General features: G+C 40.1%; 1 protein-coding gene across 4 annotated transcripts; it reads right to left on the reverse strand.

The window, feature by feature from the left end:
- Positions 1–732: 732 nt before the first annotated feature.
- OTULIN (OTU deubiquitinase with linear linkage specificity) lies at positions 733–14,396 on the reverse strand. Of its 4 annotated transcripts, none has more exons than XM_065667588.1 (8): positions 14,277–14,396; positions 13,111–13,448; positions 9,537–9,610; positions 8,698–8,792; positions 6,465–6,608; positions 4,970–5,095; positions 3,676–3,945; positions 733–2,355 (listed from the first exon to the last, which is right to left on the reverse strand). In XM_065667588.1, the coding sequence occupies exons 1-8, from the start codon at positions 14,355–14,357 to the stop codon at positions 2,161–2,163; spliced, it is 1,323 nt and encodes a 440-aa protein (XP_065523660.1). In that variant the 5' UTR covers positions 14,358–14,396; the 3' UTR covers positions 733–2,160. The 4 variants fall into 4 exon arrangements, with proteins under 4 accessions (XP_065523660.1, XP_065523659.1, XP_065523662.1 ...); XM_065667587.1 differs by lacking the exon at positions 14,277–14,396 and adding an exon at positions 13,945–14,231 and having other exon boundaries at positions 13,111–13,452; XM_065667590.1 differs by lacking the exon at positions 14,277–14,396 and adding an exon at positions 13,945–14,004.
- Between the last annotated feature and the right edge of the window lie 1,184 nt (positions 14,397–15,580).

The raw sequence follows: 15,580 nt of genomic DNA on the forward strand, positions 1-15,580 counted from the left end.
CCACACAATTCCAAAAAGGGGCAAATTGTGCAAACAATCTCCTGGAGGCAGCAGCTGGTGAGTACGTCTCAGGGTGCTTTTTTGCCATTCCATCAACTTAAATAGAAGACATGAATAGAGGCTGTCCTGCCTGCTGGCTACATCCTGCCTTGAAGGTACAAATGGCAAGTACATCCCGAAGAGAAGATGCAGGGGCTGTGCAACAACCGCTATTAGATACTAGTAACACAAGAATTGAGCCCTGTACTCGATGCACAGCGCAAGAGCTCCCTCTCAAACCTAAAACAGGATATATGACTATATCTGCCGTTCTGGCAAGATACAAGTTTCCACCTTGCTCTTCATCCTCCTTGACAAGTTTGTGGCAATGGAGCTGCCACAGCCACACAAAAGTAAATTTGGCCAAGATGTGGTCAAGCTTCGACTCAGCTGTCTGAATGAAGTTACAGCTCTGAACCCAACACTCCTGTCTAAGCTTTGCTACTATGCCTGCTGCATCACCAGCTCAGCATCTCACTCTACCCTCAGCCAACCATTCCTACACATTACCACACAACGCTGTTGCCCTCCTCCCAGCCTCGCAAGGACCCCTGAACAGTAATTTATTGTTTTACACAGGTTACTATGTTTTGCAGCTTTTAAGAAATAACTGACTTGCCCAACAATTTCTAAGTTAAAAACTAAAAAATACAAAGCTAGAGAAAACCAGCCATAAACCAAGAAACAAAACACTGCCACATATATTGGTTTATTTTTATTCCCTTGTAGCTCCCAGGAGTTTTCAGTAACAGATCAAACTAATTGTTTTGAAAGGCAAAGACAATATGGTAAATATAACACCAAAAATATAACAGACCTCACAGTAAGGCGAGTCTAAACACATTTTAGAAGATAATGAACACGCATTTTCATTGTGTAACTACCTTTCACAATAAAAGTTAAATTAATTTGAAGTAAAACAAAATGGGAGAATTTGAAGGTTTACATGCCAGGAAGTTTGCATGTCATTTCCTCCAAGATACATAAATGATAAGTAGTTTATATCATCTTATCCCTTTTAAATAAGGCCTTTTAAGAGCAGCCTTTCATCTAAATCAACTTCCACTCCCTTGTTGCAGGAAATCACCTGCAGAGTATATTTACACTTTAAGCTAAAAGGTGACAGTTTTTTGTTGTGTTTTTTAGGTATGTTGGCACTCCCAGCATCTGATAGATTAACTATTCAATTCAGAACATAACGAATAATTCTAAGCAGAAAGAAAACCCAACATATACTCCTCCCAAGAGTAGAGAAGCAGCACCAGAAGTTGACTTCCTTCTACTGCACTCTCCAGACAAATGAGGATTCTAATGTCCCCCACAGCAGCTACCAGTGAGGACTAACAAGAACAGTAATATGAAGAGACATGGAAGTTAGCAGGCACCTGCTTATTTCCTATCAGCTATCGTACCTGAAGAGGGAATTCTGTGTAGGGTTTGAATTTGTGACCTGCTAACAAACAACTTTCATACTCTTTTATCATCACCTCTCTTTGCCATGATCCTCTCAATGGGTTGAAAGGGAAGAGCTCTGAATTTTCCATGTACCAGGCAACTGGCTTCTAAGTAAAAGATACCCATGGCAGGAAAAACCCCAAAGCATTAGAAAACTTTCAGTAACATCTCTCTTATAGCATAAACTATGGCAGGCATTACATTCCAACTGCAAAAGAATTACATTGCTTCCCATGTCCCAAGATTTGTACAGATTGCTTCTAAGCAGCATTACAGATAACAATCAGGACACTGCCAGCTTTCTTTTCCAGAAATTTCAATTCATCATTATCTCACTATTCAGGGAGCAGGCAGTCAGCATATGCCTGACCACAGAGCCTCACCTAGCTTTTTTAATCAAGGTAATCTATAGTGTTTGCATTCCTATTCAGAGTAAGCCCTTCAAAAAAAGGACTGCAGAATTTTCTGTTTTTATGGGCAACAAAAGCCATACCTGCAAAATTTTTACTCTAAGCTAGTATATATTAGATATTTTCTTTCAGATGTCAATTTTCAAAACATGGATTTAAAGTTGTTGTGGATTTAATAATGTAGATTTCATCGTCATCCCATTTCAAAATGGGACTGGAAAACTCAGCAAGCAGCATCTGCCAAAAAATCACGCATTTATAGCATAGTCTCTTGGCACATTCTGACCGGAATATTATAATGTCTATCATCTTCAGTTATGAGAGTCACCACAGGCCAGTCCTCCTCTGGGTCATTGGGATAAAGTGTGATGAATTCATCAGTACTATATTTATACAGCCGATACACTTGGATGGTATACTGCAGAGCATAAGCAAGGAGAAACATTTCCACCTACATTGGAAAAAAAGCAAAAATACGATGTGTAAAATTGCACATAGCCTTTACAAGATTTTTCTCATAAAAATAGTAAATTAATACCCATCAGATATATTTTTTCAAAGGAAAAAAAATGAAGTAAGAGTGTAGCTCTAGTTCAGTATCTTGATCATATACCTGTAAGACACCATACCTTTAATATGAAGCTCTTCAGACCCAATGGCATAGTAGGATATTAATCCTAAAGAAAAGCTACTTTACACAGAGACTCCCGCTTCCCTACTGCCACAAACAGGTGGAAAGACATTCTTCTCATATCACAGAGAATCCCACTTCCCTACTGCCACAAACAGGAAGAAAGACATTCCCTCACATCACTATTCATCCTGTTAATTCACTAAACCAGACAAGAACAAGTTTCAGGAAATGATTCTCTTACAGGCTACTCTGAATTCTCTAGCCAAATAAAAAGCAGATGGAAAGTCCTTATAAAGCCTGTTGATATTAGAAGGAATTCAGAAAAAGAAGCTGGAAAATAGTCTATCTTGTCTGCTACAGTGGCAAGTGTATGCCGTTACAAATAACAATTTAAAAAGAGTGGCTCTGAAATAAATAAATCTAGTCAGCACAGACACACAGGAACATTACTTATTGACTAAATGTGGCAGCAAAAAAGTCAACCAAGAATCGGTTACTTGCTTAACAGTAACAGCAACCTGTGTCATCTATACTATAGTCATCAGATTTTTAAGCCAGTAAACAGAAACAAAACATAATACTTCCACGTTTCTAGTGTCTGCAATTAAGTAGTGAATTTAACTTCAGTATCACACTTGTAACATCCTCAATGGGATTTTTTTAAAAGAGATGTTTCTAAAATCTTTCCGGCTGTTCAGCTCATTAACCACCTCATTTTGGTTTGGGGCTTTTTTTGTAACATGCATACCATTTCTGCAATGTATAAGGCAGTTAACTGTTTTATCACAATTCACCAAGTTCATGTACTACACACCATCTTCTCATAATTTGAGTATCAGCTTTTATCATATTTTTTAAAAAGCTAATGATTGAGACTACGTTACTATTAACAGAATATCGTACATCCAAAGGATGCTACCTAAGTGTCAGTTGTGAGACAAAAATCAGTGTTTAAAAGGAAGGCCTTTACATACTGTTACTACAAACTAGTGGTTCTACTGTGTTTTTCCAACAAAAGACCAGACAGTACACCATTAAGTTTTGTCAGACCAACGGAAGTTTGGTGATTTATTAAACTACTTGAAACTAAAATCTCCAAAGCAGGAAAATAATAGTGTAAGAGCAATTTCTCCTTACTTGTTCGAGGCCTCCACTGTGACCGATATGATTCAAGTGATTATGCATTAACTGACAAGGGTTGCTAGATGTATCCCGTGCAAACAGTAACCATGAGAAAACAGGAACTCTCCTTCCATTTTTATCATCATTGTATAATTCAATGGCAGTGTTGAGCATCAAGAATTTCAGTGCTTCATAAAGACTGTACTCCTCCTCTTCATTTTTAAACAATTTATCACAAGCTTCTTGTTTCTCAGTAGGACCCTTGATTTCACTTATATTCTTCCACTATAAAAAAAAAATACACACAACATCTATCAACAGCAATCACTGTGCAAGAGCTGCAAAAAGCTGCTTGTGAATTGTCAGATGTTCAGCGCAGGCACTCTGAATTTAGCTTATGAAAGGTTTTGTGTGTTTTTAAATACCACCAAGAATACTGCCACAGTTGTAGTCCTATCATGGTCAAGCTGAGATAAAGATTAATTCAAGCAAAATCAGCCTAAGCAAAGCAAAAGAAGAGGATGCTGGAAATTGTTGCAAGGTGGAAAAACCAATATTGTCATAGGACAATAATCAATAAGGTAATAACCTTCTTTACTTCCTGTATCATAAATCCTACATCCATCATATTCTTCACATTCCATTTACTCAGAACACAGTATTTCATAGCAGCCCTCAAACTGCCTTTAAAATATTCTTAAAAACCTTTAACAAGAGAGAATATGCGTACATATTAAGATAGGAACAACTGAAGAGTTTTTACGTAGGTTCCAGAGTTTAAAGGGGTTGAAAAATGGGGCTAGGTAATACAGTATGAACACTGAAAGGGCACAATCATTTTCCATGACCCTAGAACAAAAACATCTGAACATGGAACAAAACCTACTCCTTTGAAACTACTTCAACATTATTCTGTTGTTTTTCTTCACATTGTCTGCTCAAGGCAGCAACAACATTACCCATAGTATAGATCATTCCTTCAAATAAATACAAGAAACTGAGGCAAAATGCTACTCTATTACATTTATGTCTTCATTGAAACCTGTCTAACTAAAAGCTTTATGCACAGCTGCTTACAGATTAATTCCAACAGCAGCCTAATGCAAGCAGTGAAAGACCAGAAAACTCTCACAGATCTACGTATTCTTTCCTTGAGGAAATGAAAAAATATCTTTTTTTCTTTTTTTGCAGTATACTTGAAGCAACTTTCACTAGTGAAAGCTCTATTATGCTAAATTCACCACATTCAAAAAACTTGGTAATTTTTCTTATTTACAAGTGACAAGGAATAAACAAAAAATTTCCCAACCTTTTTCCTTAGAAGGATTAAATAGTCTTTAATTTCATCACCTATTTCTCCCATCCTCCTGCTCAGTTTCTGTTTTAGCTGCCACTGCTTGATCCAGTCATACTTGCTCAGCAGATTTTCAGGAAGCTGGAAGTTGAGAGAAGAGAAAGCAGCATAAGTCAAAACTCTTGAAAGGAAAAGCCACCAATTTGCACTTTCATTGATTTTTTTTTTTTTTAACATTTTGCACCTTAAAAAGATCCCTAAAACATCTGTTCTTCTAAACACATGTCACAGTAAGATGGCCATAATTTAACACAGCTGGCTCTGCGTAACATTTTCTGGATAACAGCCAAATAATGGTCTATTGCTTTACTTTTAATTAAAACTCCAGCAGCAGATGACACTGACCATGTTTGAAAGTGTCCTTAAACCAAGAGAAGAGAAGGTTAAAGATGTGATGATATCCACTAGATAATCCAGAACTCTCAAGGGAGTGTAAGCTGCTTTGTCCAGAACACACAAACTGTGTTTTCTTTTCAGGGAACATAATTAAAACACTATGGGACAGGTTTTATTATAAAGAAGAAAACAACCTGGGCATTAGTTGATGGACAGATCATATTTTAGCCTTGGAACTGCCTCTTTTATGCTCACATGCTACACCTGCTCAATTAAAAGTTTCTACACTTCTCTTGAAGGACATCCTAGCAGTTGCATGCTCAGTTTATCCTCATTTATTAACCCTGGACCACTAGCCTACACAGAGTCTGCATCAGACATTCATCATTTACACTTCCAGCAGCAGCCTGGACAACAGAAACCTTACCCCCGTGAAGGGGGACACTTTTGTATAGGAAGCTTCTTATATGTTTCCATGTTCACCAGTATCATCAAATAGACTTTGTTGCCACAAGACAATTTCTGGAATATTCTTCTGCTTTTAGGAAGACACCTCACTTTGCTTATCCATCAGTGCTCAGTAAGATCTGTTCTTCATATCAGGTTGGAGTTGTTCTTCCACTTATTTTAAGTAACATTTAAAAAACAGGTAATACACAGATTCTGGAAAGCCTACAACATCCAATTTGTTAATGTACTTCCTAGAGAAACCATATATTGCACCCAAGAACACATGCAGTAAAATTTGAAAACCAGTTATTTTTTCAAATGTGCTTGGAATAAGTTGTCTATAGTTTTGTTACTGCCAGCTGTACTGTGGAAAATATCTTACTGCCACATTACATGCAGTAAGAAGAACAAGAAGGCAAGATGAAGACAAGTTACATTACAGTCAAAACTACAGTTACATTTATACACTATAAACTGGACCTGGACTCAATTCCAAGTTGGAAAAATCACTGTAAGCAAATAAAATTTAACATTACCATTTTGCAATTTAGGGGATATTATGAAGTGAGCATATACAGCATAACAGAGAAATGAGATCACAAAATTATCAAACAGGTTATAACCAACATTCCTTTACTGTCAGAGATCAGAGCTTGACACGTACCATAGTAAAATCCTCACTCTGCAGCCAGCTTGGTAACTGGGTAGCTTGGCTTAGTGCCTGGAAAAGAGTTGCTCTGAAAGCACAGTAGTTATCACCTCGTACTCTCCTTATAGATGCAAACTTCTGAGCAACTGCTTCATATCCCTGGAAAAAAAGCCACAAAATCCAGATAACATAAAAGCATTAATAAAACATTTAAAGTCTTGCACTGGTATCATAAAAGATATAGGAATATTAGTATCCAAATGCTAATGCTGTTAAGGGAAAAAAAAAACAGTTTGACCCACTACCCATTTTGAAAATTCAAAAGTGAAGTGACCATCCCTCTGTACTCAGCACTGGTGAGGCTGCACCTCAAATACCGTGTCCAGTTCTGTGCCCCTCACTACAAGAGAGACATTGAGGTGCTGGAGAGGGTCCAGAAAAGGACAACAAAGCTGGTGAAGGATCTGGAGCACAAGTGCTGTGAGGAACAGCTGAGGGAACTGGGGCTGTTTAGTCTGAAGAGGACAAGGCTCAGGAAAGACCTTATCACTCTCTACAACTACCTGAAAGGAGGTTGTAGTGAGGTAGGTGTCCCTCTCTTCTCCTCTTCTCATAAGTAACACGCACTAGGCCAAGAGGTAATGGCCTCAAGCTGTGCCATAGGAAGTTTAGACTGGATATTAGGAAAATTACTGCATAGAAAGGGTGATCAGGCATTGGAACAGGCTGCCCAGGGAAGTGGTGGAACCACCATCACTGGAAGTGCTCAAAAACAGTGTAGATGAGGCTCTCAGTGATATGCTTTTGTGGTGGTCTTGGCAGTCCTGGGGTTATGGTTGGACTTGATGATCTTAAATGTCTTCTCCAACCTAGTAGATTCTGTGATCATAGAATCATAGAATAGTTAGGGTTGGAAAGGACCTCAAGATCATCTAGTTCCAACCCCTCTGCCAGGCACAGGGACACCTCACACTAAACCATGGTACCCAAGGCTCTGTCCAATCTGGCCTTGAACACTGCCAGGGATGGAGCTTTCACAGCTTCATTGGGCAACCCATTCCACTGCCTCACCACCCTTACAGTAAAGAACTTCTTCCTTACATCCAATCTAAACTTCCCCTGTTTAAGTTTTAACCCATTACCCCTTGTCCTATCACTACACTCCCTAACTAGTAGTCCCTCCACAGCGTCCTTACAGCTCCCCTTCAGACACTGGAAGGCTGCTATGAGGTCTCCACGCAGCCTTCTCTTCTCCAGGCTGAACAGCCCCAAATTCCTCAGCCTATCTTCATATGGGAGGTGCTCCAGTCCCCTGATCATCCTCATGGCCCCCCTCTGGACTTGTTCCAACAGTTCCATGTCCTTTTTATGTTGAGGACACCAGAATTGCACATAATACTCCAAGTGAGGTCTCTACTTACCCAATATATGGCGCATGTACTTTGTTTCTGCCTCAGGGAAAATTTTTGTTTACATTGAAATATCTTGACACATAACTCAGCACATTTGTCCCCTCCCTGCTTTTCCCATTACATACACTTTCAGCAGAAGCATTAGTGCTGAAATGTAACTTGTGAAGCTCAGCATGTCTCTTCAGCTATGCATTTGTATTTCTCTTACTAATCTCTTGAAGGTGATACACGGGTATTTCAATTTATGGGAAGTACTTTTAGGTGTACTTGCATACCACTAAACTTTAAAATTATGTTAAAAAAAACCCAAACAAACCAAACAAAAAGCCAACCAACTTTATACTTTATTTTTTACCATTCTAGTTCAAGACTAATTAAAGAAAACTAGCACAAAGCCTACAAAAAAAGAAAGAATCCATGAAAAATTTAAGAAAAACTGAGCCTATGTATTAAAGTTCCCCATCTTAAAATTCATGCAATTCACCAACTTGGCCTTCTGCCAAAAAAGTTTGGTGATCTCCTCTGCCATTTCAACAGCCCACAAAATTACCATTTTATGGTAATAAAACAAATCTAGAACTTCAATTGAAACCAGTAACAAACAACAGTATTAGTCAAAACCCTACCTATACTATCAACAAGTAGCCTTGCTAAAAAACACATTTTGAACAAATGTGAACAAAACTATCTTCCAGTTGTCAGCTATTTGTACGACCAAACACTGGAAAACATTGCAATTGCATTGCCTGTTTTAAAGGTTGCTCCTATAGGAAATCACCTACTAAACAAACAAAAGCAAAAGGCCCAACAAAATTCAGCAAAAAGCAAACTGATACCTTTCTCATCCTTTTTGCTACTGGTGTATTTCCTCTCCATTCTTTTCTGCAATACTCCATGATGTCCATTTCAGGTGCAACACTTAGTTTATATTCTGTCAAAATACAGTAACATTAGGAAGAGAACTACGAAACAGAACAACTTGATTTCTAAATGCACTCTCACTTTAAAATAACATCGGTGCACAGGAGACTGGTAGCACTAAGTAATTAATAGCAGCCGAGGGGAAAAAAAGCCAGCTTGCTCTGAAAATGACAAGTGAAAAAAAATAATTTTGTTCCTCTGTTCCTCTCTCAAAATATTAATTGGCAAAGAGTAAAAATTAGTTAAATACTCTTCATTTTCTTAGCAATCAGAAAAATATTTGTCAAGGGAGAAAGGTAATAGATCTTTCTGAAGAAGCCAGACACAACGGTAGAAAGAGGAAGTAACAGTTTTCTCTTGGAATCCCATCAGTCTTCATTCCAAAACATATAGAACTAAGGTTATCAAGGGATCCCAGCAACAGATGCTGCTATAATGACTACAAAACAGTAGTTTTTAAACACAACACTCATAATGTAGGCCATTTAAATGCTTTCCGAAATATTTACATTCTCTTATAATTATTGAAACATGGGGAAAATATACTAAGAGAAACTAGTTTTACATAAAACCTGTCATGAAATAAACTGCACAATGTATTCAGTCATGGTAAGTAACTTCTAGTGCACACAGAGACATCTGTGCACAAAAATCCTTGGGAACATGGGTGTCACATCATCACAAATTAGTGCTACGAATTAGCACACAGAATTGTAATACTGTATTTGAAACACCACAAGAAGTCTGAACATACCTGAAGAGCTTGTCCCACAAAGTAATACTCTCTCTCTCTCTATTTCTTCTGCATCACGATACATATCCTCCTCACTGCAGTAAGAATCAACACATGCATCATGTAACAGCACAAGTCTTAGCCACTTACCTTTCCCCCTGTTTTCAACCACCAGTGAAATACTTCTTTCTCCAATTTTCTTCAACTCAATTTACTTTCCATCTATTCACCTCCCTCATATATGACAACTACATTGGTAATGAATCACTGCCTGAATTTCTGCTGGGTGTAAGGAGGCTACAGAGTACTGAAGTCCCTTTATATCTGTAAGACTTACAGAAAAATCTGCAAAAGACACAAGCCAAGACCCTATTTGCTGAGTATAGAATACTACAACCTACGCGTGCAACTAAGAATGCATTATTCACCAGAGCTTTGTAGCTATGCTCCACTAAGGCTGAGCAACCTGCTTAGTAATGAAGCACAATACATGACAGAATATCACAATGAAAAGCAGCCAGCTATCTGCAGATGGTTTGAACATTACAAACTCAAAGACATCAAAAATTCTCACAAACTGCAGCCTATGTCTGAAATTCAGAAAATATTTCCTCCTTAAATAATATGGGCTTTTTCGCTGTCTGAAGAGTCAATTATCTCCATCTGAGCCTATACACAGAGATTTTTAAGTGATGACCATGAGGGAGGAAATGATGGCCTAAAAGGATATTGTTTCTATGCAAAGCCTAGCATTATCAAGAAAATGATCTCAAAGATAGGGTGTGAACATTACTGTTGAGAATGAGGGTTCACAGAGTGTTAAAAAACAAATAATAAATTGCACATTCGTTTAAACATGATTCTGAGTGGCATGTCGTATAATCACCTCTACCAAATAACTAAGACAGGGTAAGCAGTTAAGAGTGCAAGAAAGGCTTTAATGCAGCTGACTGGTAATTAATTACTCCCATTAAACTTCAAAGAATACACTGGTAAATCATGGCTCTGTATTTCATAGAATCATAGAATAGTTAGGGTTGGAAAGGACCTCAAGATCATCTAGTTCCAACCCCCCTGCCATGGGCAGGGGCACCTCACACTAAACCACTCCACACAAGGCTTCATCCAACCTGGCCTTGAACACTGCCAGGGATGGAGCACTCACAACCTCCCTGGGCAACCGATTCCAGTGCCTCACCACCCTAACAGGAAAGAATTTCTTCCTTATATCCAATCTAAACTTCCCCTGTTTAAGTTTGAACCCGCTACCCCTTGTCCTGTCACTACAGTCCCTGACAAAGAGTCCCTCCCCAGCATCCCTATAGGCCCCCTTCAGATACTGGAAGGCTGCTATTAGGTCCCCACTCAGCCTTCTCTTCTCCAGGCTGAAGAGCCCCAACTTCCTCAGCCTATCTTCATACGGGAGGTGCTCCAGTCCCCTGATCATTCTCGTGGCCCTCCTCTGGACTTGTTCCAGCAGTTCCATGTCCTTTTTTTGTTGAGGACACCACAACTGCACACAATACTCCAGGTGAGGTCTCACAAGAGCAGAGTAGAGGGGCAGGATCACCTCTTTCGACCTGCTGGTCACGCTCCTTTTGATGCAGCCCAGGATATGGTTGGCTTTCTGGGCTGCGAGCGCACACTGCTGGCTCATGTTCATTTTCTCATCGACCAGCACCCCCAAGTCCTTCTCTGCAGGGCCGCTCTGAATCTCTTCTTTGCCCAACCTGTAGCTGTGCCTGGGATTGCTCCGACCCAGCTGTAGAACCTTGCACTTGGCATGGTTGAACTTCATAAGGTTGGCATCAGCCCACCTCACAAGCGCGTCAAGGTCCCTCTGATGGCATCCCTTCCCTCCAGCCTATCAACTGGACCACACAGCTTGGTGTCATCGGCTAACTTGCTAAGGGTGCACTCAATCCCACTGTCCATGTCAGCGATGATGTTAAACAAGACCAGTCCCAACAGCGATCCCTGAGGAACACCACTCTTTTCATCCAAACCAGCTTACTTAAAAAAAGATAACAGTTCTAACCCATTTGCATATATTTCCCTTGAGAAGTATGAAGACAAACATAGGTTAATATCAGGAAACTGTAATCTACTGTGCAGTCATGTAAGACTACAGTTTAGTTTTTACTCAAGTTTCAAACCTTTAACTGTCAAACTAGGCTTCCCAGGTGCTCAAGTAGCTGCTTGAAATCTGACTCATAACAATACTACATAATATTTAATCAAAAGAGAAATAACAGATGCAGTAAATATTAAGCACAGGACTTTATAAAAAGAGTACTACATGCTGAGAAGTAAAATTGTAGAAATACTTATCCCAAGTCCTTATCTTTGTTACAGTGTGCCACTGGACAAATGCTAATTTGCATGTGTAATCTCATTTCTCAGCAGAGATTAAAGCTGATTAAAGTTTGTGAAGAATTTCAGGAATAATTAATGACCTTGAAAACACTATGAAATAAACCCAAACTCCTCAAGTATTCAGCAGCAGCAATCTCTAGCCTAGCTTATCTATAAGCTAAGTATTTAAAATATAAAGCAACAAGGTCCCTTTGTGAGCATGAACAAACCTGCTTCTACAAGAGATCCCACAGGAGGTGGCAGGGTGGGGGGAAGCTTTACTTAAGGATACATCCTCAAACGCATTAGGTTATAAGGCACAAAGAGAAGAAGTGCTCAACTCAGTAAACTAATGAGGTTACTCAAGAAAGAAGCCTGGTGTAGAGCAAGCAGTGTCATGTTCCTCTGCAGTATTACCTCATGTTCTTTCTGGGAGCTTACGAAAAAGAACCTGTAGATCCAGAACCTGACAGATCAACATCCAGTGTAAGTAAGTACTGCAATTTAACTAAGTTGTCTCGAAATCAAGGTACAATCCATATGCCCAGACACTCTCATTTCAGAGTTGAAAGTGCGTCTTAACATTGTTCTAGCAAAGCATATAGTTAAGTAATCTGTGGAAACAAGAACGTGGAAACTTAAGCCTTTTCCATTAATCTTTACATTAATATTTAACAATAGAGTGAAAATAAAATAACAGACGGAGAAGAATAATTAAAAGCATGTATGCGCAAAAGAAAAAATATAAATAGTGCAGAGTGTTGTGTGCAAGCACTTAAATTATTGAACTGAAATTGAATCAGATTCTGCTGAAACAAAGATAAGAAAGGAAAAAAAGACTACACATGATATTTTACTTAAGAGTATCTTGGTATTTGCGTTTTTGAAAACAAACAACAACAAAAAAAATTACACCACCAAAAAAACCCAACAAACAAACACCTAAACCTAATAGTCTGAGACGACAGCAAGCACAACTAAGCTGGACAGAAGGAAAACGACTACAGGCAAAATATAGTTTTATATATTTGCCCTAAATATCCTTAGATGGGGAAAGAAGATTAATAAACTATAAAAAACAAGGTGGCCTTCATAGTTCAAGATCTTACACTCAGACCTATTTCACTAACCCTCTAACAAACATGAAATTTTGCCAAGAAATTCACTTTCATGAACCGAAAGTACCCCTCCCTTTCTACAGAAAAGCTGCTGATACACGTACATTTAAAATTACCCTCACCTGTCCTCAGATGACTCCACTGCTGAGCAATTACTAGACATAGGTAGATACAGTTCACAGTTTCTAAATGCATCGTGATCTGTCACAAGGGATTTAATAATTTCTGTCTTCTCAGGTCTCTCAGTACTTCTGTATACATAGCCCTTCCTTAACTCCGAAGGAGATTGCTCTTCATGGTAAGCAGCTGCTTTTGTTGAATCAAACTCATTAGAAGAAACAGGAACACTCACTTCCTTTTCACGCTTCATCAGCTTTGTGGCAACACTCACTCTTTTCAGTGTTTGTTCTGCACCCACAGGAACGCCGGTTGGTTCTGTCATCCACCCTTGAAAATTATCCTGGCTTTGAAGAATGAAGAAATATATGAAGAGTACCTCTGATAAAGAACAAAAGCGCATGCTTTCAGAATATTACATCCTGAGAATTCAGAGAGTGCTTAAATTATTCAAAACCGGGAACAAAAATCCAGAATAGTTTGGTAAGATAACACAGCACCCAGACTATTTCCAAACATCTCCTTGGCAAGCTACTATATAGATACGGTCACCTCAGAACTGATAATCTTAATACCCACTGTAGACACACCTTAAAACCCTACAACACGGTACCATTTAAAGCCTGCCACAAACCTTCCCTTCCCGTTCATCGCTGTCCTTTCGCAGAAGAGCCCTGCTGGGTACCAAGCTGTCCCACAGAGAAAATCTCGAAAGACAGCTGTAGCCCTACCTCCTCTTCACTCCCCGCCCCGCTCCCTCGAGAGGGACACGCCAGACCTTGCACACAAGCCACCAACCGCACCGCCACACCGCGCAGGGCAGCTGAGGCCTCCCTCACCTTTCCGCTACCCTCCGTCGGCCCCAGCACCGCTCGCCGGGGCCGTGAGGGGCAGGCAGGGGGCCGTGAGGGGCAGGCAGGGCGCCGCCGCCCGCCCGCCGCTCGCCGCTCATGCCGGGGCTCGCTAGGAAGAGGCCCCGCTCAGCGCGCCCCTTGCCGGCTGCACGGGCTGCGGGCGGGCGCGCTCGGCACGCCCATCGCCCACACAGCGCTGCGGGACGGAGCGGCGAGCGGACCCCCAGCCGCCGCAGCTTCCCGCTTGCTTCCGCGTCGCGGGCCGCCGGCCACCCTCCGCATGTGCGTCATCACGCCGGAAGTAACGTTATACGTACCAGGCGCTTCCTTCCTCCCCTCTGCGCAGAGGTTGTTCTGCCTAGGCGCAGCCGGGGGATCAGGGTTGTTGTTACCCACATTTGCCTTTCTCAGCAACTTAAGGGAGAGGTGTCCTGGGTGGCCATTTCACAACCCTTCAGAGAACTACAGAGCAGAATGATTAGACTTAAAATTTTAAAGTTGCAACATAGACCTCATTCTTCCTGATAAGCAGTGTGCGGCAAAACGACACTGCAAAATACGTCAACTGTACCTGAATTATGGAATTCAGTTTGCAGATTCTGTGCTTGCTCTTTTTAGAACTGATTCCTTGTGACAGAAAGCTCCCAAATCGCAAATTGTATTTCCTTTCTCAAGAATTACTAGATGAAAACCGTGCTACGATGTCAGATAGGCACTGAAGCAGGTGAAGGAAGCCTGAGGCTTCATCATGCTGTAAAGCAAGGGGATGTCAGCTTAAATTGCATGAGGGAGTATGTGCTTTGCTAGGCTTGGGCACCTTAGTTAAGTGAATCTTCTGAGTTAAAGAAGGTAGATCAGATTAGATACTAGGAAGAAGTTTTTTACTGTGAAGGTGATGAGACTTTGACACAGGTTGCCCAGAGAAGCTGTGGCTGCCCCATCCCCAGCACTGTTCAATGCCAGGTTGGACAGGCCTTTGAGCTACCTGGTCTAGTGGAAGGTGTCCCTGTCCATGACAGGGGTTTAGAGCCAGATGATTTTAAAGGTCCCTCCCAACCCAAATCAGTCTATGGTTCTATGATTTCAAACTGCATTACAGTAATGCTTGCCATGTGAACTTAAAAAAAAAAAAAAGAAAAAAATGGGTGCAATCTTTTTCATTTGGTATTTATCTGCTTATAGATTGACATAACCCTCATGGCTTATGTCAGTCACATGACTAAAACTTCTTTTTTGTTCATCACAGAAAGACCAAAACTAAGTACCCAAGTGAGTGATTTTCCTTATAAAAGTTTGTGTTTGCATTAACTGAAAAATATCCCAGATGTCATTAGCTGAATAAATAAATCTGACAGAAAAGTCTCTGCCCAATGCTCCCCACACAAGAACAAGGAGAAAAGTTCATAATCTTCAAACTTCGTATATTCCATAACTGAAATGATTCAAGGTGATTCAAGGGAACATGTGTCAGTCTAGCCTTTGTGTAAATTACTTCTAAAAATTGTGTTTCTCTCTGCCTCTTGTAAACAACATATTGCAAGCATATATGAAATCTATTTTCTTAGCAAGGGGTATTTTGGTGTTTAGTGTTATGTAGTAGATATACCAGATATATATTATC

This window comes from Lathamus discolor, chromosome 2, assembly GCF_037157495.1.
Source record: "Lathamus discolor isolate bLatDis1 chromosome 2, bLatDis1.hap1, whole genome shotgun sequence".
In the NCBI taxonomy this organism is placed as follows: domain Eukaryota; kingdom Metazoa; phylum Chordata; class Aves; order Psittaciformes; family Psittacidae; genus Lathamus; species Lathamus discolor.